This window comes from Pipistrellus kuhlii, unplaced genomic scaffold (assembly GCF_014108245.1).
Source record: "Pipistrellus kuhlii isolate mPipKuh1 unplaced genomic scaffold, mPipKuh1.p scaffold_m20_p_2, whole genome shotgun sequence".
NCBI classification, from domain to species: domain Eukaryota; kingdom Metazoa; phylum Chordata; class Mammalia; order Chiroptera; family Vespertilionidae; genus Pipistrellus; species Pipistrellus kuhlii.
In genome coordinates, this window is record NW_023425515.1 from 150,022,986 (window position 1) to 150,048,459 (window position 25,474).

A 25,474-nucleotide genomic window follows, 5' to 3' on the forward strand; every position below is an offset into this window, starting at 1 on the left:
TCGGCCCATTGCAGACAAATGAGGTAAACAAGCCAATTACAGAGCTGCTGAGATGCAAGGGACTACACTTGGCAGCTAAAGAGAGAAGAATAGAAATGTAAGGAAGGAAAAGCCTGGGAGAAAATATGTTGAGTCTAGAATGGCAAGAAGCATGGGTAAAGAGTTGCGCATGAACAACAGCAGAGCAATGTTTGTTACTTCAGTTGCTGAAGCTCTGAGGAATGCCTCAGTTCCAGTGGGTGGGATGGAGGTAGGAAGTAGGTTCCATGCTTGACAGGGATTTAAGAAGAAAAACTTGGACCTGAAAGTTGCTATCAGCAATTGGGCCACCAGCTTACCAGAAATGCCTACAGTGACTGGATAGAGGAGGTGACAGGCCAGGGCCACAGTAAAGTGTGGGTCATGTTCTGAATTTAATTTGTGCTGAGGAAAAGATCATTGTAGTTTTCCCCAGGAGGGAAAGCAGGAGAAAGATGACAAGAGTGTGACAGTTTTGGGTCTTTAGACCCTGAGATAGCCCTGGTCCTGAAGGCAGCCTGTGGCCCACTCCCTTTCAAGACATGTGATTTTAGAGGGGAGGCTGTCTACAGTAGCTTTCTACCATCAGGCTGCTCTGGATTCACTGAATGGTGAAGACAAAACAAACTAGCAAAGGGGGAGAAATGCATTCTTCGGTCTCCACAAATAAGGACAGAACCATTCTGGAATCCTTTTATATTGATGTTTCCCAGAGTCTTTATGTCAATTGTAAAACTAGGCTGATCTGTTTTGAAGGTTCCCCATAATTCTCACAGTGTCCATTATCTGTAGTTGTGTTGAACACAGTAGTTATTAGCCATGTGTGATTTAATGACAATCAAAATTCAGTTCTTCAGTCATATTTGGCACATTCCAAAGAGCCAACAACCAGGACAAGACAGTGAGACGTAAGACCTGGTATGTAGTAGCTGCTTTATAAACAGTTGTGTGAATAGTCCCCAGGAGTGTGCCATTGCCAGTAAGAGTTTTAGTTTCCACTCTCCAGCAAAGCCAAGAAAGTTGCGGGAACTTAGGTTGGAGTCTGTAGGACCACACAGTGAACGATGTAATATCAAGGAAAGATGAGGTATCTGGGCTAAAGCCAACTCTCAGTGCCTGAGATCACCCTGAGCTGGCTTGACTGCCCTCTAGCTGCAACCAGACCTAATGGTAGCACCAGAGGTGATGACAGCGAGCAGAGGGCTGGGTCCATGGGCCTGCTGTGCTGGTTGGGAGCACTTTGACTTTTACAAGTTTCAAGCTTCACTCAAAGCATGAGGGAACCGCACCCCATCTTCAACCGGTCCAAAGTCAGCTTCTCACCACAGGAGAAGGGGAGCGGGTGCAGGGAACTTGAGGGGAACACAGACAGGGAGATGTGCTGAGGTTCCAGTTCTTTCAGGGGCTCAGCTCCAGGAGCCTCCTGTGCAGGGAGGTAATCTATGTTGGAGGGTAAGTAGCCCTCCTGGGTGGGAAGGTAGTCCCCTGGGAGGACTCGTGAGGGGCTTGCAGGGTTTCCTGGCTTTGAGTTGGGGCTCCTGCTCCCCAGCACCTTATAGAGATCCACTAGCTGCCCTGTCTCTGCCATGAGAGCTCTTGGAGGTGGTAAGCTCGAGGCACTGTACCTTGTTTCCTCAGAGGTATAGTGACCTTGGTCTCCTTTTTCCTTCTCTGGCCAGTTGGCACGAAGGAGCTGTCTGAAGACGGGGGTCACTTGATGCAAGACTTCGCTGATGACCAGGGGCTCAGGTTCTTTCGGAGCGGGCCAGTCTGTCAGGAGCCTGTCCACGGGCAGCTGCACCTCCTGAGACGGGAGGAAGAAGCTCAGGGCTGTGCTAAGTGAGTAGCCTGGTCAACTGACTTCTCCAGATTCCAAAAGGCCTCGGCCAGCAATACCTAGTCAGCTCAAGGCGGACACTGGGCCCTTTGTGAGGTAAGAGAAGCAGCTAACATTGTCAGGGAGACAGACAGCAGGACTCCTGCAGGAGCTCCACCCCCAGCCAATGAGTGATTCACCGCCCTGCTCAACCTTCAACCAGACTGATTCTGGTGAGTCAAACTGCACTAGCTGCTTTTCCTCTGGGATCGAGGCGCACACTGTGCAAAGGAAAGGCTGAGCTTGCCTCTGTCTGGGGGAGGAGGCAGGGAAGACTATAAAAGGGTCACACTGGAACTGAATCCTGAGAAGCACAGTATTTTTTTTTTTTCAGAAAGGTTGTGAGTAAGAGGACTGGTCTATTCTGGAACCTGCTAGTTGTTAGGACAGGCAAGCTGAGGCTTTGGAAATAGGAGGGGTCACATGAAGGGCTTTTAAGGGATGCTAAGGAGTTTGGGTTTTGATACAACTACTGAAAGGTTTTAGATAATATCTTCCATCAGTTCTACTCTAAAGAATGACCCCTCTAGAATAACTTTTTGGAAGAAATTTTCATTCTTTTCCCCCCTGTAACTAACTTTCTTTTGCTTACCTTCTCAACAGCACATTGTCTACCAACTCTTCAGTGTCGTATCACTCCTGTCCAAACTTGCTGCTGATCCCTGATTCCAAGTCCCAGCCCTTTATTAACATTTATTTTAAGGGGCTTCATTGGGCTCTCCCTTGCATCCTGGAAACATCCTTCACACTGACTGAGCTTACTGAAGCAAAGCTCCGGAGCCTTTCAGGGCTTGGACTTCTATATGCAGTAAAGCTCCCAGTCTTGACCTTATCCATCAGATTCCTCCCTCCACTTCCACATGTTTTGTTCAGAAATTATTTCAGGAACACCATCCTAGTCTTAACAAACACAGTTTTTTCTCTCTATGCCACACTTGCTTCCACTGCCAGCCTCTACCGGCTTCTGTTTATGGTACCACCCCCTGCTTGACACCTTCCTCTTCCTGCTTTTCTTTTTTCAAATGTTTCTATTGATTTCAGAGGGGAAGGGGGAGGGAGAGAGGGATGGAAACATCAATGATGGGAGAGAATCCTTGATCAGCTGCCTCCAGCACACCCCTGAACTGGGGATGGAGTCTGCAACCTGGGCATGTGCCCTGACCGGGGAATCGAATCGTGACCTGCCGGTTCATATGTTGACGCTCCACCACTGAAACACACCAGCCAGGTACCTTCCTCTTTCTTGAAGCCCCTAATGGCTGCTGCCTCCACTGAATTACAGCAGGGAAGCAATCTCCTATTACGTTCTTGGCACATGGTGTCTTATACTAGTAATGTCACTTTTTAAAAACATGTCTAGCCAAAACCGATTTGGCTCAGTGGATAGAGCATTGGCCTGCGGACTGAAAGGTCTCAGGGCATGTACGTTGGTTGCGGGCACATCCCTGGTGGGGTATGCAGGAGGCAGCTGGTCGATGTTTCTTTCTCATCCATGTTTCTAGCTCTCTATCCCTCTCCTTCCTCTCTGTAAAAAAAAAAATCAGTAAAAAATATTTTTTTAAAAATAAAAAATAAAAACATGTCTAAGCATGTCAAAGCCATTTGCAAACAGAGACTAGGTCGCCAAGGGCCCACAAGCTAGAGGATATGTGTGTGTTTCTATTTTCTGGATCGCTGCCCACAGTGGTGCTGGTGTGTGGGTGTGGCTTGGAACATGGCTGGTGGTTCACAACGCAGAGCGAGCTGCTAGCGAAGATCACACAGGGTGTGGAAATGGCGCCTATTACAAGGTGAGGTGTTCACCTGCCTTCCTAAAAGCTTGGGCAGTGTTAATAGAGCTGTTCCTTGATAACGCAGGCTCTGTGGCGGATAGTCTGGGGCAGGGCCTTTTATACCATTAATAGCTCAGGTGCCTCCTGGACACTATTTTAAGATTTTATAAGCTCCAAATGGATTAGCATTCCAGTGATCCCCTTTATGGTTTGGCTTTTTTTTTCACCAGAGCTTTAAGACATTTTATTTTATTTATTTATTTTTTTTAGCCACGTTAAGAAATGATAGGGGCATATAGGGCCTGAGGACAGAAAACATTTTGTTGGAGTTGGAAGACAGACTATTGTAGTTCTGACATCTGCCAAATCTGTCAAATGTCAGAGTGATCTGGTCTGGATTTGGTCTGTCACCAGGAGAGCAGTTTGGGTCTTTAAAGCCAGACTACTCACTTCAAAGGTCAAGTGACACAGGGCTCTGAGGCTGTCTCAAGACCTTCATTACAGATGCTATGTACAAGCTAAATTTTTACAGTTTTCTAACATCTGATTTTTATAAAAGATATATAGCTTTATAAGAAATTTTAAAAATTCAAAGGAAATTTATAATGAAGATTAAGTCGCCCTCATATTTCCAACCCCTTCCCCAAAGGCACTCGGGTTATCAATTTTACATGTAGGCTTACAGAAATAGCTGTGAATGTGGGGAGGGGTGTGTGTCCTGGTTTAAAATCTCTCTCCTTTTTATGCAAATAAGAATCCACTTTAGAAACTGTTACAAACTTTCCTTTTTTCACTTTTAAATATCTTAGAAATTTTTAGACACATATCTTTTTTTAAAAATAATTGTATAATAGCCTGCTGTATGGATATACTCAAAATATTCAACCTGTCCTAATGGCAGCTTACTTTATGCCCAATTTTTGGCTTCTATTTCTAGTGCCCTAATGAACATATTTATACTATACAACTTTGGCTATGTGTGTGGCAATTTCTGTTACCCATTTCCCGTGTTACTTTAACCTTTGTGTGTCTGTCTTAGCATTTCTTGTAGGATTTTTATGGACTCTTGTCATGCACACAACCCCAAAGCTACCAGCTCGGAAGCCAGGTGTCTGACCAGAGCTGCTTCCCACCATGCTATTTCAGGCTTTTGGGACATGAGACTGGTGTCTCAGCATTGGACGAGAGTGATCTTTAAGCTAAGCTGGTTCAACTCCTAGTCCTTGAATCCCCTCTAATGCTGACAGCAGCATCCTTACAGACTGCATTCCACAGGTCATCACAGTATTGCCGCTAAGTGAGGACCTCTCAATTTATTCAGCTCAGAGGCGCTGACTTTGAGAAAGACTCCCCTCATACCTAGTACTTAAATATCTTTTTGAAGGAATAGTATAGTGGTGGATGGCACATCCTGCTTTTATGTGGATTTGTGATCCACTATTTATTAGCTGACTAATGCTGGGCCAGTTACTCAGTCCTCCATGTCTGTTTCCTCATCTGAAAAATGAGGATAATAGCACACCTTCATAAAGCTATTGTATAGATATATGTTAACACATGAAAAAAATTTTTTTTAAAGTGCCTGGTATATATAAAATAATATATATGTATATAAACAATATAATTATATACCCTACTATAATTATATATCATGCAGATGATATATGTGAAAAATATATACATAAAATTTAAAAGTATACATAACCTATTGCTATTATTACTGTTCTTGCTATAACAACAGTGGTAAAACCCCTCAACAGACAGAAAAGACATCAAGTATGAGTCTTGCTGGGAAGAAAGTGAATGAATGGTCTTTGTTTTATTTAAACCAAGTGCTTTACATTAAGAATAATTTTTACTTTTCTTATCCTCATAACAGTACACATGGGAGATACTATCAATTCTACATTACAGGGGGTAAAACTAGGGCTCAGGTGTTAGGCAAGTTGCCCAAGGGTTATCCACATAGTAAGGAACAGAGGTGGGGTTTGCATCCCAGCCTTATCTCGAAGGCACTAAATTGCAGGGACAGATATCCTATTGAGGCAGACATAGCTGAATCCAGCTCTTTCCCTGAGCAGCAGCCAGTACCATCGGCTTCTGGCCTGAGGAAGGTTATGGATAATAGAATACACGGGGCATTTGAAGAGAAGAATCTTGGAGGAGAAGGGCTATAAGGTGTGAGAGTGTGGGGCTGCCAACAACCTGGGCCTGGGAAGAACATTTGCATACCGCTTTTCTCCCCTCTGCCTTCCATAAATGCACAGTGGTGCTCCTTATTCAGATGTCTTAAGCTTCCAGACCTTCCACCAGAGATGGACCATCTGGCCCACCAGGAGCTGTTCTCACCACCTCAGACTGCACAGCAGTGCCTCCCTTTGCTTCCTCTCTCATCTGCCAGCTGAGCAACCTCTCTCCTAAAATCTTTTCCATACACAGGGGGATAACTTACTGACTTCCTGCTAAAACCAAAATAGTCTGGGTTCTATCTGTTCTATGCTAAGATGGGGCTGGGAACAAACATTATGGTAAAGCTTCAAATCTCAAATTCGAATGAATCAGTGTCAGGTTAGGGGTAAGCAAATGGCAAAAATACTTGCTTTTAAAATTTCTTTTAAAGTAAATTAAGGTGGAGTAGGGGAACATAGGCATAGAGAGGAATGAAAAGCAATCAGTCTGAGTTTAGGTTATAACCTTCAGAAAACTCCCATCAGGGCAGTGATGACTCAGATGGTAACCTAGTGTGAATGACTTCAGTTTATTCACGGATTCCAAGTACCCTGGTTTCCTCTTAACGGCAATGGGAAACTTATATATGCTCATGTTTAGAACCCCATCAACTGACCCCTGAGGCTTTATACCTTACCTCCACAATGGAATAGTTCTTGGCCCAAGTGCTGTTCGCTGGATCTGGAATTTCTCTGTTACACCACTGAGGTCTCAGGGCTGACAGGAGAACAGACAACCTATAGATATAGAACACACTGACATTAGGTTAAGTGAATACATGTGACATGGAAGCACGGGTTCTTAGCACAGTGATTTCAATGCAGGGGTATGCAAATAACTGAAATGTAAACGCTGAAGGAGAAAAATGATGCATCATCTAAGGATGGACTAGTTTTCTGTGAAGTTTGGATAGGTTATAGAGTCACCATCAGTCACTGGGGTTTGTGATGGCACTTTTGCTCTGTAATGTCACTATGCAGCCACGCGTTTATTCAACAAACATTCACTATTGACCAGCACAGTGCTGGGGTAGAACAGCAAACAAGAAAGCATGGTCCCTACTCGTGGGAGTTTTCTAATCATGTAACTACAATGTTTATAAAGAGTTTGTAATAAGTAAATTATGCTAAAAGAAAGAAAACAAACAGGATACAAGTGATATAAATAACTTAAAATAGACCATGCAAAAAAATGCCAAGAAAAATACTATAGAGAAACATTCAAACTGTTAAGAGTACTTGTTTTTGGTGATCAGAGGAAATATGGCTTTTTTGTTTTTTTCTTTCTACATCTCTAGGTTTTTTTCTTTCTACATCTCTACTTTTATGATGTAGGAGGAAAAAATCCTTTAAATTGTTTCTTATAAATGCACATGGTTAAATATTTTGACTATATTTTTTAAAAATTCAAGACCAATATGACATCTTTAAAACCTTAAGCTTTGATGTTTAATAAGAATGGTAAGCTCTGGAATGTGTTTAGCCCTTTGAAACAAAAGATGTGGCCATATGACTAGTTTTTCTCCAAAGAAATGTGAGCAGAGGTACTTGCGACCTAGGATAGATCATGCAGATGAGGACAGTGCCCAAAGGGTGGTGGGCCACAAAAGTGAAATAAAACGGGTCCCTAAATGACCCAGTGGAGCAGAGCTACCAACCAACCTGGATGACTTATCTCTTATATGGGAGAGAAATAAACTATGCTATTAAAGCCAGAATATTTGGGGCCTTCCTTCCTTCTCTTCTTTCCTTTCCTTCCCTTTCTTCTTCTTTTTTTTTTTACAGAGAGGAAGGGAGAGAGATAGAGAGCTAGAAACATCAATGAGAGAGAAACATCGACCAGCTGCCTCTAGCACATCCCCTACTGGGGATGTGCCTGCAACCAATGTGCATGCCCTTGACCGGAATCGAACATGGGACCTTTCAGTCCCCAGACTGACGCTCTACCACTGAGCCAAACCAGCTTCGGCCCTTACTTCCTTTTTTAAATAGCAGAAGTTTTGACCCTCACTGATACTATTTCCCTGGAGAGGATACATGTGATCCTAGTTAACTCTTTTTTAGTTAAACTTTTTCAAAATCTACCTAAAGAGAGCTCTGCTTTGAAGTACCTGTCACACACAGGGTTTCCATAAATGTAAAGCCTTTCAGCAAGTTCAATGGCTGGCAGAGTGGCTTTGAGCTGGTCTTATTTTTACCTCTTCTCCTATGTTATACAACATCTGAAGAAAACTTTGTATTGAGTAACTGCCTCCTTAAAAATTCTCTCAATAAAATAATATGTTTAAAGAAATTTTAGAAAATATAAATAAAGGAACTAAAACCACCTATGATTTTATTGCCTGATATAACTGCCATTAATATTTTGGTGTATATTCTTGGGGCAGAGAGTGTTAATTACTGCCCAATACCTGAGCACCTTGATGTATTGGGACAACTATCAACCCAGCTGTAAGGCCACGATTCTAAACTTCCCTGCCTCACTAAGTTCTGGCCAATGAAATCTAACTAAACATATCCTGTGTGACCTTTTCATGTCAAGTCTTCTGAGAGGGGAAGTGTGGGCACCTTCTTTCTCCCTGTAGTTGTAGAAAGCAGGCATGATGGCTATCATTCCTATAGCCATTGGACCATGAGGTGTAACGGATGGAAGCCAATGTCAGGATGGATGCATTGGAGCTATTCACCAACCCTTGATCTGAGTTGACTTACCTGAGTGAGAAGCTGTTAGCTAGTTTGTCATATTATTTTGGATTTTTATCTTATATATATACAACCAAATTTAATAACTGATAATATCGTGTGTGTACTATGTTTTTAAAAAATGGAAGTACATCTTTTGCAAGCTGCTTTTAAAATCTAGCAAATATTCGTGATTTCATTTTTTTCTACATCTTTAATGGATGCATAATATTGCTAGATAGCATGAGCCATATCATGATTTTGTTAATTCTGTTTCAAATGATTTTCCTTTTATGAACAATACTTTAGCATGCCATTATGTTATACCAAACCACTGGATAAAACCTCTCTATAAGTAGGGTTAGAATAAATTTCTAGTTAAAAATTGCTATGTCAATGATAGGACATTTTAAAAAATTTAATATATATTGCCAATCCAAAAAGAAGTAAATTTAGTCTTTTCACCAGCAATGTATGAGAGTGTCCATTTCTTGGACTCATAGCAGTTATAACAATTATTTAAAAAGACAGTTACCAAAACTGGCAGGTGTACCCAACTTACTTTTGCCGGAAGTAACGCATTGAGAAAATGCCCACCATGATGACAGCAGTGCAGATGCTTGGTGCCATAAATGTGCTCCAATTGGCTTTACCTGAAAAGACAGCAAACCCTGTGATTGAGTTACCTTCAGTGAACATTTCAAAATACTCTGTCGTGTGAAACTCTGGGCCCTCTCACAGCTCCTGGGTGGCTGGGCCCAGGAAGAGGCCGAGCCATTTTATCCATTTATTTAAGAGGAGGGGCCTCGGGGAGCCAATTCCATCATTCTGGGAGGAGCTCCAGCCCTACAAACAGTTTGATACACAACACACTGACTGTGAACTGTCCTGAATTCTAGTACTGGATCTTCTGCTGACTGATCTGTGATCTGTGGACTTCAGATTCTTGATCCATGAAAGGTGAGTGATTATGTCTACATGAAAGTTTCTATGAACATTAGAGTTAATGTATTTAAAGCCCAAGACGATGTATCTGAACACAGAAGGCCCTCGAGAAATAGGAGCTAGTAATTTTACCCAACCACTGGATAAACCCTCTCTATAAGTAGGGTCTTCAAAATTGTTTTGATTTCTTCCTCTGAACATGTATTTCGCCATGTGTCAGAATTATTAAGTCATCCAGTGTTCATTATTAATCACGTACCAGGCCCTACTGCATGCTGAGATATGAAGGGGAATAGGAACACGGGCTCTGCTGTCTTCAGAAGTCATGAATGTAGCCAGAAGAGAGAGATGTAAACAACTGTAAAACGCAAGTGCAAGGTGTGTAGCAGAGGACAGCATGGGCTCTGACTTCATTTACAGCTCAGGATGGGTTCCCAAAAGGCATGATGTCGAAAGTGTAGAGTTGGATGGACAGGAGTTGGCTAAGCGGGCAAGTTAGGGAAGTGCAGACTAGACCGAGATATATGCAAAGTCATGGGAGGGGGAAACAAGTAGCCCTTTCAGGGGACTATGGTGGTCTTGCTTTGGAGTACAAATGGGTGTGAGGCAGAGGATGAACCTAGATGAGAGAGTAGGACCAAGTCATGCAGGTCCTGGGAACAGAGCAGTTTGAATCCTAGCTTGCAGCCCTTGGGGAACTGAGGATACATTGCAGCAAGAGGTGGAATGTCAGCACTAGGGGTCTTGCAGAAAGATGCTTTTGATGGAATAAAGGACGGGCTGGGAGGGAGGGTTGGCAGGGGAACTAGGGACCAGAAACGTGCTAGGTTCAGTGAGAGGTGTATTACCAGGGCTGAATGGGGGAGTTAATGCAGGCAGCCTTGTTACCACCCCTTACAACCAGCCCAATCTGACATTTCTTCAGCATCTGCCTTCCTTCCTGGGCAGATGGACAGTCTGGAGCACCACAGTTAGAACGATGCTGAGCTCTTCATCTAATTAGCTGCTCACAAGTTAACTTTCATGGGAGTAGCAAGGGATTGAAAAGAAGATGGGTTTTTCATTTTCCCAGTGGAGAAGTACCCTGCATAGAACAACAGTCCTGAATAACCAACTTGATACTCCCTGTCAGACAGCAAGAACAGTGTATTTTACTCTTGGGGCCAATGCAAGCTAGTACTGCCAGAGAGAACAATGTAACTTAGCTTGTAGAAGCCCAGGATAGCTGGGACACTTTACATACTCAACCTTATTTAACTCAAATCTGAGTTTGAGTTGTAGGTCTGCCATTTACCACCTCTATGACCTTGGGTAATTTTTCTGTACCTTACATTTGTAAAAAGGCATCCTAATCCCTCATTCCTTCATTCATTTCATATTGAGCGCCTGGTAGTGTGACCAGGTATAATTGTGTAAAGCAGGCATGGTTGTAGTCAAGATTTAACGAACAAAGTATGTGTTGTGTAGGTTGAATTGTGTGCTCCCACACCAAAAATCCATATGTTGAAGTCCTAATCTCCAGTACCCCCAAAAAGTGACCTCATTTGAAAATAGGGTTGTTGCAGATGTAATTAGTTAAGATGAGGTCAGACTGCAATATGGGGCCTCTAATCCAATATGATTGGCATCTTTATAAAACGGGGAAGTTTGAATACTAGGACACATACAAGGAAACCTCAATGTGAAGATGAAGGCAGAGATCCACAAGCCAAGGAATGCCAAAGATTGCCTCCAGACTCGAGGTGAAAGGCATAAAACAGATTCTTTCATAGTCTTCAGAAGAAACGAACTCTGCTGACACCTTGATTTTGAACCTCCAGCCTCCAGAAAATAAAATCCTATTGTCTAAGTAACCCCCAATTTATGGTGGTTGGTTACAGGAGCCCAGCAAACTAATGTGGTGTAAAAGCACTTAACACAATGACTAGTACATAACTATCTGATATGCCATAGCTGCTATTGCTATTGTTGAGATTATTTTCATTATTCATTAAATGGATATTTAGTGAACAAGTACTATGTGGTGGGCACCATTCTAGTCCTTGAAGATAGAGATAAATAGATACCAGTCCCTGCCCATTGGATTTGGAGTTTGATATGGGTCAAACGTAGTACATTATGCAAGAAATAGGTGCATTTGGGAAGTCTACCTGGAGGAGGAAACATTTCCACTGAGTTTTGAAAATTGAGTAGATACTGTCTCCAAGCAGACAGTAACATGGTGGGGCAGTCCAGTTATAGGAAACAAGTGTAAAAATATAGCAGTAAGAAAGTTATGAGTAACTTAAAAACCTGATAATCTCCATGCCAAAGGCTGTGGGACTGTATACCTGTGTGGGAACCCAAGGTGGACTCTCCATCTCTAAAGTTGTTCTTACCTTGCAGACAAAATTCCCTCTCATTTCCTTGGGGGCTTTCGCCAGCTGCTGTCAGAGCTGTCATCCACAGGACGTATCTCACTCTGGGCTGCAGGCTGTCTATTAGATATGAATTTTCAGAGACGCTATAGGGAATTTCTGAGAGGAAGATAAAGGAAGCAAGGTACAGATTAAAGGGAATATTTGAAAATGGGCTTTTACTCATTTTTATTTGTTAATGCTTCATTTAATTTGAAAGAGAAAAGCGCATTTCTGCTTTAAAATAATCTTAATTAGTACTTAATACTTTAGTAGGCCCTACATGCTGTCATATATGGAGGTCTCTCTCTCCAGCATATTAGAAGAGGTAAATATTTTTTTCTGGGGCAAAATCTTTTCAAAGACTTTTATCGTTTTGCTTTTGAAATTATTTAGCTGTAGTTAACTCCTACTTTTTAAAAATGTTTTTTATTGACTTGAGAGAGAAAGAGAGAGAGAGAATCATTGACCTGCTGCCTCCTGCATACCTCCTCCTGGGGATGGAGCCTGCAACCAGGAATCAAACCAGTGACCTCTTGGTGCATGAGACGACACGCAACCAACTGAGCCATCGCGGTTAAATCCTTTCATTTCCTATCATGTTTCTGGCATTTACCAGGTATATCTGAGAATCTTTGGGAAAGAAATTTAATATACAAATTGTTTTCAATTGACCTTTTAGAAAGCTAAGTTTAGCAATTAATGAGACAGATATTTAAGCAACATATATTAATTTTGATTTTCCACTTTCTTTGTAAGTGATGAGTATTGAGCTTAGTAGGCTTAATATGATCTATTTACTACAGTTTGATGTAAAATTTAAAACATAGAGCCAGCAGTATTTAAGATTAGGTTTATTTTGGCAGTTTAAGCCTAAATCATTAGTTCCCTATGCTCTCCACACCCCTGCAGATTCTCAGCGGGGAAGATTTTGTTTTTGAGCAATGCACTGAGGCTGTTTGTAGGTAGCCTTCAGTAAGCAGCCTTCAGCAATCTTCTGGGTGGGAGTAGGGTGGGGGGACATATAATGAAGGGCAGAACTTCAATAGGAGCAGCCTGCTGGCTCGCTCAGAACACTTGCCCCTTTGCTGGTGACTAGAAGTCAGCACTTTATGCCTCAGCATCACATTTACTAACTCAGAACCCCCAGGACAAGTCACATGATGACCCTATTTGCTGAAATTATTTCAACAGTCACAAATATGTATATTTAACTCTGCTCTGGATAAGGCACCAAGTATACAAAGACACTGTATCTGCATCAAAGAATTTACATCAATGAGGAAAACAGACCCCTTACACTCCCTACCCCTGCTCACTATTGGTGCCCAGCAACATGGAGCCCTATAATATTACATCCTGTTGAAAAAAGGTACCCTGTGGGAAATTCCCAAGCCTACTCTAACCTGACGAAATTGCTTGCACAGACTTAAGCTATGAGAACAAAGTAAAAAAACTCTTTCCTTCTTCCTAAGTCGGGATTAAAATATTAATTTTGAAGCAACCTTCTGCTCATCTTGCTGCAGCATAGCATCAGCAAGCATCAGGGAGTCAACCATCAGATAGTGTGAAGGCATCTTTAGCTTTGGGAGTGAAAAAAGATGTCGGAACAGAAGAGAAGAAATTTCAATGGTATACTGGGCCAAAAGGTTTACACACACACACACAAACACACACACACACACACACGTATATTTAAAGGATAAATATATTTGAAGAATAAGAAACTATGGGGGAGCAGTAAGGAGGATGGTGTTAGCAGTTTGGTTGGCAAAATAGGTTGAGTTGAGTAATGGGAGAAAGAAATCATGCAGGAAATACTGGTTCTGCCGCCTGGGACTGGGCTGTGTTCTCAGACACAGATAAAAGGGCCATTCAATCCTTAGCCCTCTGAATCTTTAGGCTCAGGTAGTTAAAAGACAAAGGCACCAGTTTAGAAAGATATGATAGTGGCCAATCATCTGAAAGGCAAAGAGTAAGAAGGTCAAGTGGTCTCCCGAAAAACAGCTGCATTATTACAAAAAATTAGTTTTCCCCTCACCATCTACCTTGATTTAACAACATGGGTGTGTGTGTGTGTGGTAATCACCCATTTGTTATTCAACAAATACTGTTTTTATTAAGCACGTACTATGTGCTTAGCTGTCTTGTAAGCAAACAGCTATGGTGTCTGCCCTCATGATACTTAGTTTCTGTGGGCAAAAATAATCAAGTAGAACAAGGCATAGCATTCACCAGTACAGAAGAGCACCGGCCACTGGTGCACATGGCGGTACCCACAAACTTCCCGAGGGGAAGTCTCCACCATAGTTCGCTGGGAATGCACTAACATAGATGCCTGGGACCTGCCCAGATCCACAGCTCGCTCCTCCTGACCAGCAGAGCTCAGGGCTCTGACCGCACCCTGCATGCCTGTCAGTCTGGGGCCTCGTGGGCAGCGCCACAGACATTAGATAGCGCCCTCCCACTTGGCTATCCATCCTGCTCTTGCTGTTGTGGTACCGCCATCCTGGTATCTTTTTCCTTCAGCCTCCTGCCCTCTGTCACTCTCTAGAAGCTGCACTTGTGAATGTACCTGTGGTTTCTGGTTATCAAATGCAATCAGTCAGTCCCTGATCATAGCAGTTATATCTTTTTTGTTTGTGGGTTATTTTTTTGGGGTTTTTTTTTTTTTTTTTTTTTTTTGGTGCTTTTCCATCTCTTTCAATACTGTGAACTCTGTGAAACAGGGAATGGGTCTTACTCATCATTATGTGCTTCATGAATAAAAGGAATATAACCTAAACCAATACAAAACAGGACTTTGAATCTGGGCCTCCTTCCCTTTTGGATTTTTAAATACCCTTATATAGACTTTAGAGTCATCAGATTTGTGGCAAAATAAAGTAGGTCTTTTCTTTTACATCTACAACAACAGTTGTATGAACTAAATGACCATGCTTATCTGTTTGGTTGTAAGTAGGTGTCTCAGTTTAAACTCTGCCAAAATGAAAATTGGGAGGTAGGGGGGAGAAAATTCCACATGAAGAGTTCAAAATGGCTTAGGAGGAGGTCAACTGATTTGTCACCTTTTGGGGTGTTTTTCAGAACTGACCTTGGCTGGCCCAGTGGGAAGCAGTTCTGTTCAATGATACATCATCCTATTTATCAATGGTGGGTTAAGTGAATGACTGTAAAGTCTTATAATGGAATACTAGAGAGCTAGTAAGAAGAATGAAGCAAATCCATCTGGACTGATGTGGAAAGATCTCCAGTACTTATTATTGAGAAGTGAAAACAAGATGAAAATCAGAATACACAGGGTGGGGGCAGGTTAGAAGGGTCAATGGGGGAAAAAGGGGGACATATGTAATACTTTCCACAATAAAAATTAAAACAAACAGGACACAGATGATTATTCAAAAGTGTAGGGACCTGGTGCACAAAATTTATGCACAGGTTGGATCCTTCAGCTTGGCTGGCAATCAGGGGTGATCAGGTTCTCCTGCTCCCCACCTCCCTGTCTCATCCTTCCCTAGCTCCCTCAGTGGCCTGCCACCTCTGGTTGCCCACCATATTCCATTCCGCCCCCTGGTGGTCAGCACACATAATAGCGAGCGATTGAACTCCTGTTCTCCCAGTTGAACTCCAGAGGGGACATTTTGCGTATTAACCATATATATATATATATATATCACACACACAGGCTTGTGTAGGTCTTAAAATTTTTTTCTGGCTGAACACAAAAAGAACTAACAGTCTAAGAATAAAGGTATGAATATTTTGACTTTATGTCTTACTGAACTTTTGAATGTTTTTATCACTTTCAAGTATTATTTTATAATAAAAAATTAACTAGATTCCAAAGTCCTAACTCAGAAAAGCAACAGTGTAGGTCTTATAAGGTCAAGAGAGAGGACCAAGGGCTCAAGTTTCCCAGGTAAAAACCCCTCTTGCAGGCAGCACCCTGGCACCCATATCTCATGGTGGCTCTGTTACATTCTTCTTGGACCCACTTCTCATGAATGAACAAAAAAGTTGCTTCTTTATGATAAATTTTCCTGAAAGAAAGCTGCCTTTGAAATAAGGAGAAGGGCAAGTCAAGAATAAATCAAAATTAGAACAAGTCTGGCAGGTACCTTGGAGCTGCTATGAATACGTGATCCATGATTATGCTCCAGCCAGAATTTATTTTAATTGCTTTAGTCTTATAGTTATAATTAGTGGCCTGGGGAACAGATTCATGCACATTGAAATAAAATTAATTAGAATATATATTTTAATATTGCTAGTTGCCCTTTATAATATAAGTGTCAGAGGTGAAAGAAAAATAGTAAAAGGTACTGAAAACTATATAAATTTATTAAAATAACATATAACAATAAAGACATGAAAACAAAAACATTGATAAAAACATTGACTGATAAATTTATTAAACTTATTCTGATATCTCTCTGTATACCACATTAAGAGTAAACACACTTTGAGTGCTTGACTAATTTCCCTTGTGACGAAGTATTTACAATTTTAACATTAACGTCGCATGCTCTTCTAACTCGAGAGAAAGCAACATACAACTAACCATGTCCAAAAACTTTTTCCAGCCCAGTGAAGCACCCCAACTTCTCTTTCAGGCAATTGTCAAGCAACACTGCAGTAAATGTAAATATCAACAGGAAGCAGACTATTGTAGATCACGCAGGGAGAACAAAGAGTAAAATATTTCATTGTAGCAGTGTTTGACTATATTCTGCACAGTGAAAAAACCTGAGTCATTTTCAAGTTCCACCATTCTTTTCAGTTGGGTCAGGTTTCTAAACTGTCTAAATCTCCACATTCTGGCTAATGAAAAGAAAATAGGATTCCACCAAGTCTCCTATCTACCTACTCCAGAACTTCTATTGTAAAATGTTTGTACCTGGCTATAAAGCAAATTGGGTTCCTGGGCTGAAGAAACTCCAAGGAGGCTAGTCACTAGAGAGAGGAAGCTGGGCATTGATATGCAACGTCACTACCCAGCACCCACAGCCACTGTTGCTGGGCTGGGCTGTGGGCTGCATTTTGCCCTATAGGGTCTCAACAGCCTTGACTGTGATTTGGTGGGTTGTCACTCAGGATGGTGGTGGGGCCTTTGTCCCACTTGGGGGAAGCCTAGTATTGCTTTGTCAGTGCCATGTCCATGGTGCCATTTCTCTGTAAATGGCCAGTCACAGCAGCTCCTGCAATGAGCATCATAGCAACCAGTTGGATGGTCAGACACTTAGCATATTAAGCCTTTTATATATATAGTCTAGAGGCCCAGTACACCAAATTCAAGTGCAGGGTGGGTGGGGGGTGTCTCAGCCTGGCCTGCATCCTTTCCAATCCAGGACCCCTTGGGGATGTCTGACTATCGGACATCTCTCTCGCAATCCGGGACCACTGGCTTCTAACCACTCACCTGCCTGCCTGTCTGATTGCCCCTAACCACTCTCCCCTGCTGGTCTGATTGCCCCTAACTTCCTCTGCCTCAGCCCCCATCACCGTGGCTTTGTCCAGAAGGCTGTCCGGAAGATGTCCAGTCTATCATATTATCCTTTTATTAGTAGATTATAGGTCATAAGGAATTACTTAAATTGTATCATAATTTACCCATTTTGAGAATAAAATAGTATACTATAATAGTATTTGTGAATGTGGGGACTCCAAAGTTCCCCAAATGCATACCTTGTAAACCTCACGGGTCTATATAATAGTACTAAAGTGTCTTTATTGCTTTTTGAAATGCTACCTCCCGATGTGAATAAGTTCCTTGAGAGCCTGGTCCATAATCTTCATTTCTTTAATTTGCTTGGCAGATAACATATACCCAGTAACTGTGCAAATGAGTTTAGATGTCTTTTCCTTCAGTTAATTTCACAATATTTACTGAGCATTCTACTAAGTGCCAGGCACGGCGCTAGCACTTTGTATGCACGTGCATGTGCTAGTGTCCTCCTGACATCTGAACAAAGAAGGCCTACCAGCATTCTTTTCTCACACGTACCACAAAACTGAGGCTGGGAAGTGGAGCTCTGTTCCTTCCAGTATATCCTGTAACGGAGGATGCAGCCCATTTGGTCCTGGGCTGGAATTCTGTCCCACGAAATTAAAAGGCGCCCCTTGTCCTCTGTGATGGCATTAATGTGGGGGCCACTTAGTGGTGCTGTAAAGTAGAGCACAGGAGGCTGTGTCACCTTTTCAAGTCCAAATCATGAAACAAAAGCAAAATGTGGCCAAAGGTTCCCAAGACTCACCTCTGGGCGCAGAGTCCCCCCGGACGGCGCCGCATCCTCCCCGGGGCCCAGACAGCGCGTACACGCGGATTTCATAGCAGGTGTGAGGTTTTATGTTCTCTGCAAGGAAAGGGAGTTCTTACCACAGGGGCGGTATCACCTGTGAGTCACTGAAGGAGCCACCTCCAGAGCTGATAGACACATCCAAGGCATTTCTTGCCTTTTCTTAACGTGAAGATGGCTCAAGGGCAAAGGAATGACCTGTCACGAAATCTCAGCCTCCTCTTTGCCATGGAACTGCCTCCTGGAAGCCACGGCCCCCACTCCAACGTCTGCCCCAGAGTGAACTAGGCAAACCTGAGTTTCTTTTGAAGGCCATCGTGATTAAGGAGTCAAAAGCTAGCCCAGTCTCAACCAGGATTTAAATATCAACACACAGCTTTTGAAACAAAACTCACCTTCCAGGAAACAAACAAACAAACAAAACAAAACAAAAAAACAACTTTGATGTCTACAAATAAATCAATTGCCATTCCTCAAAAAGTACTGGGCCGAAACCGGTTTGGCCCAGTGGTAGAGCATCGGTCTGCAGACTGGAAGGTCCCAGGTTTGATTCTGGTCAGGGGCATGTACGTTGGTTGCGGGCACATCCCCGGTAGCGGGTGTGCAAGAGGCAGCTGGTCGATGTTTCTCTCTCATCGATGTTTCTAGCTCTCTATCTCTCTCCCTACCTCTCTGTGAAAAATCAATAAAATAAAAATTTAAAAAAATAAAAAAAAGTGAGGCTGGGTGTTTCAGGCACAGAACCTGCAAGGCTCTTCAGTTCCACAGGCGCTTATCAGGATCTGACTGGGGAGCTGAAGATGACACGTTTGGTGTGGCTAACCAGGGCACGCTCAGTGCAATCCAACCCATTGCTCCTTCTCTACCTGTCCGCACCAAGATTCAATTAGATCTCAAGTTGCTTCACAGCGTGGAATATTTGGAAGGTCCCCGGGAATGTTCATGTGCTTCCGTAGCTTTTAAACTGCCACCCTGTGCAATGTCCTATCTGCTACGAAGTTTATTGGCAAGACGCTCTTTCCTGCTCAAGCTCCTCATTTCCATCACTTTTACTTGTTATAAAGAAAAAGGGCCCTCTGATAGATACTGCCCATGACATACCTTTAAATTCTCCATTAAAATTTAAAGGAAAAAGAGAGGTAATCCTTACTAGGTAACTAACTACAATATCATGTGGTCAAAACAAGGGCTCTCTCCCATATTGTGTAAAGCCCTGGCACAGGTTGATCTGGTCCCCTACCACGCACAATTGATTAGGATTTCACATTTCCTGTTTGGGGAAGAAGAATTTTACATTACTGAATAATTTACTAAACTGTGTGTTTTATAAGAAAACTCACTGTCCTGTAAATATGCCAGCACATACGCAGTCTACAAAGCTCAAACACACCACCCGTTCCGTCAGAATGCCCATGAAGAGAAAAGACTAAGGCCACGGGTGAGTTCCCATTTGTATTCACGAACCGAGTGAGATGGAAGTAGGGACGCAGTCAGCTCAGTCCAGTAGTCCAAATATTGTTCGTGGGTGGCATCCAGACCCAGGGGCCCCACGGGCAACGTGGAGAATGGAATCACATTTCATTTTAGAGGGGCTAGTGCCTGGCTGCTCTCCTACTCGTTGAGGAAGGTGCCAACCAACCATAGTGCCATCCAGAGGCGTGGGAGCTCCAGATGAGCTCAGCCGGCTAATGCTTTTGTTAACATTTTGCCATGCAAACTGTTTAGGGCAGAAGCCTTGGGAATGGCTCTACAGAAGCTGTGGGCTGCGGCTTGTGAAGAGCCCACCCTTCGTGGAGGAGGGAAGAAAATGTGGCTCCTTAACTCAGGTGGCATTTCCTTTTCTGTAAAGCGTGGAGCCCTAGCAAGCTAGTTCCCTGGTTCTGATCTTGAGGACGCTCACTGTATTGGCTACATCTTATACAAACACTCCTTCATCACGTCTGCTCTTCACCTCGAAAATTCCTTAGCCCTGCTCCCCACACTGTTAAGATTTTTATTTCTTTATCCTGGCCCCAACTACCGGTTCATTTCCTCGTTCTGGCATGCATACGTATATACCTGGAGTCCATGTTTATAAACACTCTTTTAGGTTGATTTTCTGCAGAAAGTTAATTTCCCCTATTAAGTATGGGGGAAGGCAAATGCTAAGTGATCACTAAGGAGGAGTAACCCTAGAGGAAGAATGAGAGAGCATGCAGAAGGGGGACCCAAAATAGCCTAGGAACCAGGGAAGGTTTTCTAGACAAGGCGATGGCCACATATTGTAAAAGACGTGGCTCCGAATGGCCTGACCATCCTTATGCAGAGAGGGCGGGACTGATGGTTCCTCGCCTAGTCTCACTGACCTACAGTCCTGGAGCTGGACTGTCTTCAGGCCCACTACAAGCAAGGGCCCCAGCCAGAAGCTGAGGATGCAAAGGCAAGGAGTCATCTCGCTGAGGAGAGAGGGACCCTCTGATTTCGTGGTTTATTTTCTTAATGTAACAGCAACACAAACTAATAGTTCATCAAGTGTTTTCAAGTAGCAAGAAAACCATTATTAAAGTTATTTTACCAACTAGTATATAGATCTAGTTCAAATGAATATTTCTGAAATGCTTAAAAACATTTTAGTTTCCTAAATATGGAAACCATTCTCTCTTTTCTTTTATATATACTTTATTGATTTTACACAGAGAGGAATTGAGAGGGACAGAGAGTTAGAAACGTCGATGAGAGAGAAACACCAACCAGATGCCTCTTGCACACCCCCCACGGAGGATGTGCCCGCAACCAAGGTACATGCCCTCAACCGGAATCGAACCCGGGACCTTTCAGTTTGCAGGCTGACGCTCTATCCACTGAGCCAAACCAGTCCCGGCCCATTCTCTCTTTTCATCTACTTTTATGGTATTTGTGTGGAATCATAAAAGGAAGGAATTGTAGGGACTATATGATTTAAACGATCCTGCAGGGGTAAATACGTATATACAGTTAACAATAAGCATTTGCAATTTTGCAGCAGTTTAGAGCTCACTAAACACCTGCTCTAGACACTAGTTTCATCTGATTTGGCAGGGAAAGCAGCCCTCAGGGTAAACTGGTGCTACTGCAACCACTCCAGGGACAATCACTTGTCTTAGGAGAGACCATAACAAGTAAGGAAAATCCCTTCTCAAAACAGAGCTGGCATCTGCCTTCTTATAATTCCCATGCAGAGGCCTCAGTTTTGCCCTCCAAAACAGTAAAGAATGCATCCTCCTTTTCATGTACATGTCAAAGCCAGCAGCAGCCCTCAATCCAGCCTGCCCTCGTCTAGAATCCTCTTCCATGTGCTAAGTACTTTCCACATTAAAAATTCCAGAAGCTCAGGGATTCGCTCACCTTCTGTGGCTCACTGGGCAGCATTCTGTTTATGTGTTGTCCTTACAATTGAATACAACTCACTAAAAATCTGAGCAGCTACCACATGTGTCAAACACAAGGCCCGCGGGCCAAATCCGTCCCGCCAGGCCTTGCAATGTGGCCCGCACCGCGCTGTCATCACTGCACTCCGCTGCATTTCCATCACAATGACAGTTTATGACTGTTCAGTAAACCATTCGGCCCGCGATTTAGGCTGGATTTTAGATTTTGGCCCCTTCTCTGATTGAGTTCGACACCCCTAAGCTAGACTATAAAAAAAAAAAAAAAAAAAAAAAAAAGGCACACAGGTAGGGACCAGCTCATGTAGTATCAGGCAATGTGCTCTGTTTATTTCATCTGTGTAATTTTGCTGCCTTAAGCAAGGTGTGTGTGTCCTCCCGGACAGGTGCAATGACTATCATGGTGTGATGAATGTGTTAAGAGATTTAGAGCTTGAAGATCTATTAAAATCTTAGCTCTGTGAAATAATCCTATCTAATAAAAGGGTAATATGCAAATTAACCACCACTCCATCACAAAGATGTTGGTGCCCATAGCCACAAGATAGCGGCACCCAATCCTCTCAGCTCCACCAGAGTCTCCTAATGCCGGGGGTGGGGGAGGGGGGCGGCGGAGAGAAAGCGGCCACTGAGAGCGGGCAGCATGAGTGGCCTGGAAGAATGCTTGCTTTGTCACCATGGCAAGGAGGCAGGCTTTCCAGCCTGGCCTCAGAGGGCCTCTGGGCAGTAGGCATGGAGCGGCCGGGGGCAGAGGGGGAACCTTTGCATCATCGCCCGGTATGATGATAGCTAAATTATCAAGCATGCAAAATATGCTAGGCACCGTTCTCTCTCTATTAATTCAGATAGTTCTCACAATAACCCAACGAGGTAGATAATATTAATATCCTCATATTATAGATAAGGAAGCCGAGGCACAGAGAAATTAATATTTCCTAGATTATCCAACCTAGAAAGGGACAAAGCCAGGACTCAAATTTAGATAGTCTGGCTGCAGAGCCAGTACTTAAACTTACACTTAAAAAGGACATGGCCTAGGACGTTTTGTGCAATCGTCTCAATATGTTTTCAGATGCTTTCTTTCAATTGATTGTAACAGACGGATGTAAAATTTGAGGATTAGAGACACCAATTACATGGATAATTCTGAATTTATCATCACACGAATAGGCAGCAGACCTGAGCATGGAAGACTTCCTGGAATCCCCGTTGATATAATCGGCTGCACATGACATTCCTGAGACTTAAATGAACTCCCCAATGTAAGGTGCCCATCACACTGACTGGTTACTACTTAGCTCTCAGCCACGCTCATTTGATTTATTCACTTATAGGGCACGGTGTCAGGCACGTGGATTCTCCATAGATCCTGGAGCATTTAGGCAACCAGTTGGTTGGCCTTCCGTAGGGGCAATGGTGTATTCTGGGGTGCTGTCCGGAAGGACCCTAGGTCATCACTGTCCGCATCCTCATGTAGCCACTCGTAACTGAAGGGCAGGGTTTGGGGTTCTCACCTGCCATTTCCTCAAACAAATGTGAATTTAGTAACCCTCCTGAAGGCAGGTGAACAATCAAGTACCTGAAATCAAAGCGGACACGTTGTTGGGGGAAGTCCGTAGCCAGTTCAGAGGGGGCCACGTGCCAGGCCCCGGATGGAGCTCCCTCCATTCCACCACGTACTCTTGGACAGCAGAGGCGGCTTCCCCGGGGGGCTCCCACGTCACCATAATGCTGTCCATGCCCTCTGAGTTTGCAGAGACCTGGCCAGGAGCCAGCAACCCTTTATGGGGAAATTGGGGAGGGACAAAAACAAAGATCACTATGGATAAAGATATAAAACATAACAACTCATCCTAGCAAAGTTTTAGAGGAATTGATTTCTTTTTAAGGTGTTCAGGTTCACAGATTTAAGTTCATCATACTTCTCGATTCGTGGAGATCTGGCAGCAGCAGCTTGGACAAGGACCCTGGGTAGAGTTATTTATAGAATTATTTCCCCTTCACATTTCATTTCACTTTCCATTTCTGTGCCCCCAATGGTGCCTGCTCTAGGGAATGTAATGGGAATCCTTCTGATCCAGCTTATGTAAATGTTTATTCAGATACATATGGATCCTTGAAAATTAGTGCTGCTTTGTGCTTGTGAGTTGCTATTTCATGAACTGTGTTGGGAGTAAATCTAATGTTTTTTCTAACTTTCAGCCTCCACCCCTCCCTCCCCACCCCCTCAACACAACATTATGTTTCTGGGATATACCCATCTGATTCCTATATGTAAATTTAACTCATTCCTTTAGACTGCTGCCTCCACCCCTTTTTTGCCCAGTCTCCAAGTGACAGGCAGGTTTCCTTCCAACTCTTTACTGATGTAGACAAAAAAAAAAAAAAAAAGTGTTTTAAATAACTGATAAATTCCTAACTGGGCAGGTCATGGTAGATGGACACCTCCAGTCCTGTAACTTAAGTGAGAGTTTTTAAAGCCAGCTCTGTCCATTGTTTTTGTGCATCTAGAATAGATCAACAGAAGTAATGCCAGAAGTAATACCCTTCGAGGACATAACCACCCTTAAGAAAGCACATGATCTTCTAATCTAACCCTTGCCTTGCTTTCTCCCACCGTCATGCAATCGTCCTTAACATCCTCTCTTTAATGTCAAACACACAAAAGAAACTGAAAAACTGTTATTCTTCAGAGCATTTGAGATCGTTATACCCTGGCATATGTCATCAACTTGGCTCACATAAACTCATAAAAATTCTCTTCAGGTCTGGACCTTCTTACATTGACACTAACACAAACAAGGATATGATGGATATTCTCTCCCATGTCCTCGTGTGTGCCTGGGTACGAGCGTCTCTGGATGTATATGCAGAGTTGATTAATGATAGGATAAATTCCAGCTGTGTTTTTTGTTTGTTTGTTTTGTTTTGTTTTGACTGGAATGAAGTTAAATATATAGTTTAATTCAGGGAAAATTGATGCTAATATTAATGGAATGATTTAACTAAAGATGGCCAGAATGGTCTCTAAAATAGCCAATCAGTTGACACTCCAAAATGAAAAGCTTGAGAGATCTCTCCTCCACCTTCTACCCTCCCCACCCCCCCATCAACACTTGGTATTTTCTGACTTCATAACTTTTGCCAGTCTGGTATGTGTAAAGTGGTGTTTAACTGTGGTTTTATTTTCATTTTCCGATTTCTCATGAGACTGAGCTTCTCTTCATGTATTACTAATCATCTGATTTTTTTCTCCTTATATGAACTGCCTGTTCATATACTTTGCTCATTTTTTCTGAGTTTCCTGTCTTGTTTCTGATTTGCAGAAATAGCTTTCATATACTAGATCTTAATCACTTGTCAGGTTTCAACTCTAAAAATATCTTACTCGCCCTGGCTGATTTGGCTCAATGGATAGAGTGTGGGCCTGCAGACTGAAGGGTCCCAGGTTCGATTCTGGCCAAGGACGTGCCTGGGTTGCAGGCTTGATCCCCCAGTAGGGGGTGTGTAGGAGGCAGGCGGTCGATGATTCTCATCATTGATGTTTCTTTCTCTCTCCCCCTCTCCCTTCTCTGAAATCAATAAAATATATTTTTAAAAATAAAAAATAAAAGCCGGGACCGGTTTGGCTCAGTGGATAGAGTGTCGGCCTGCGGACTGAAAGGTCCCGGGTTCGATTCCGGTCAAGGGACTGTACCTTGGTTGTGGGCACATCCCCAGTGGGGGTTGTGCAGGAGGCAGCTGGTCGTTGTTTCTCTCTCATCGACGTTTCTAACTCTCTGTCCCTCTCAATTCCTCTCTGTGTAAAATCAATAAAATATATATAAAAAAATAAATAAATAAAAAAAATAAAAATA

The 25,474-nt window shown here is 42.9% G+C and overlaps 1 protein-coding gene and 1 long non-coding RNA gene across 2 annotated transcripts in view; one reads left to right on the plus strand and one right to left on the minus strand.

Moving 5' to 3' along the window:
- Positions 1 to 376: 376 nt before the first annotated feature.
- IL12RB2 (interleukin 12 receptor subunit beta 2) overlaps positions 377 to 25,474 on the minus strand; it is a 63,033-nt gene continuing 37,935 nt past the window's right edge. The window contains exons 10-16 of the mRNA XM_036447887.2: positions 23,197 to 23,397; positions 18,172 to 18,270; positions 17,922 to 18,080; positions 11,900 to 12,037; positions 9,139 to 9,229; positions 6,533 to 6,632; positions 377 to 1,822 (exon numbers count right to left, since the gene is read on the minus strand). Coding sequence (XP_036303780.1) covers positions 1,286 to 1,822; positions 6,533 to 6,632; positions 9,139 to 9,229; positions 11,900 to 12,037; positions 17,922 to 18,080; positions 18,172 to 18,270; positions 23,197 to 23,397 — 1,325 coding nt within the window. The 3' untranslated portion in view covers positions 377 to 1,285. The remainder of the gene's footprint in view (positions 1,823 to 6,532; positions 6,633 to 9,138; positions 9,230 to 11,899; positions 12,038 to 17,921; positions 18,081 to 18,171; positions 18,271 to 23,196; positions 23,398 to 25,474) is intronic.
- On the plus strand, positions 1,818 to 2,820 carry LOC118724521. The gene is made up of 2 exons (XR_004989617.1): positions 1,818 to 2,067; positions 2,498 to 2,820. It is a non-coding gene; the product is annotated as an uncharacterized LOC118724521 (long non-coding RNA).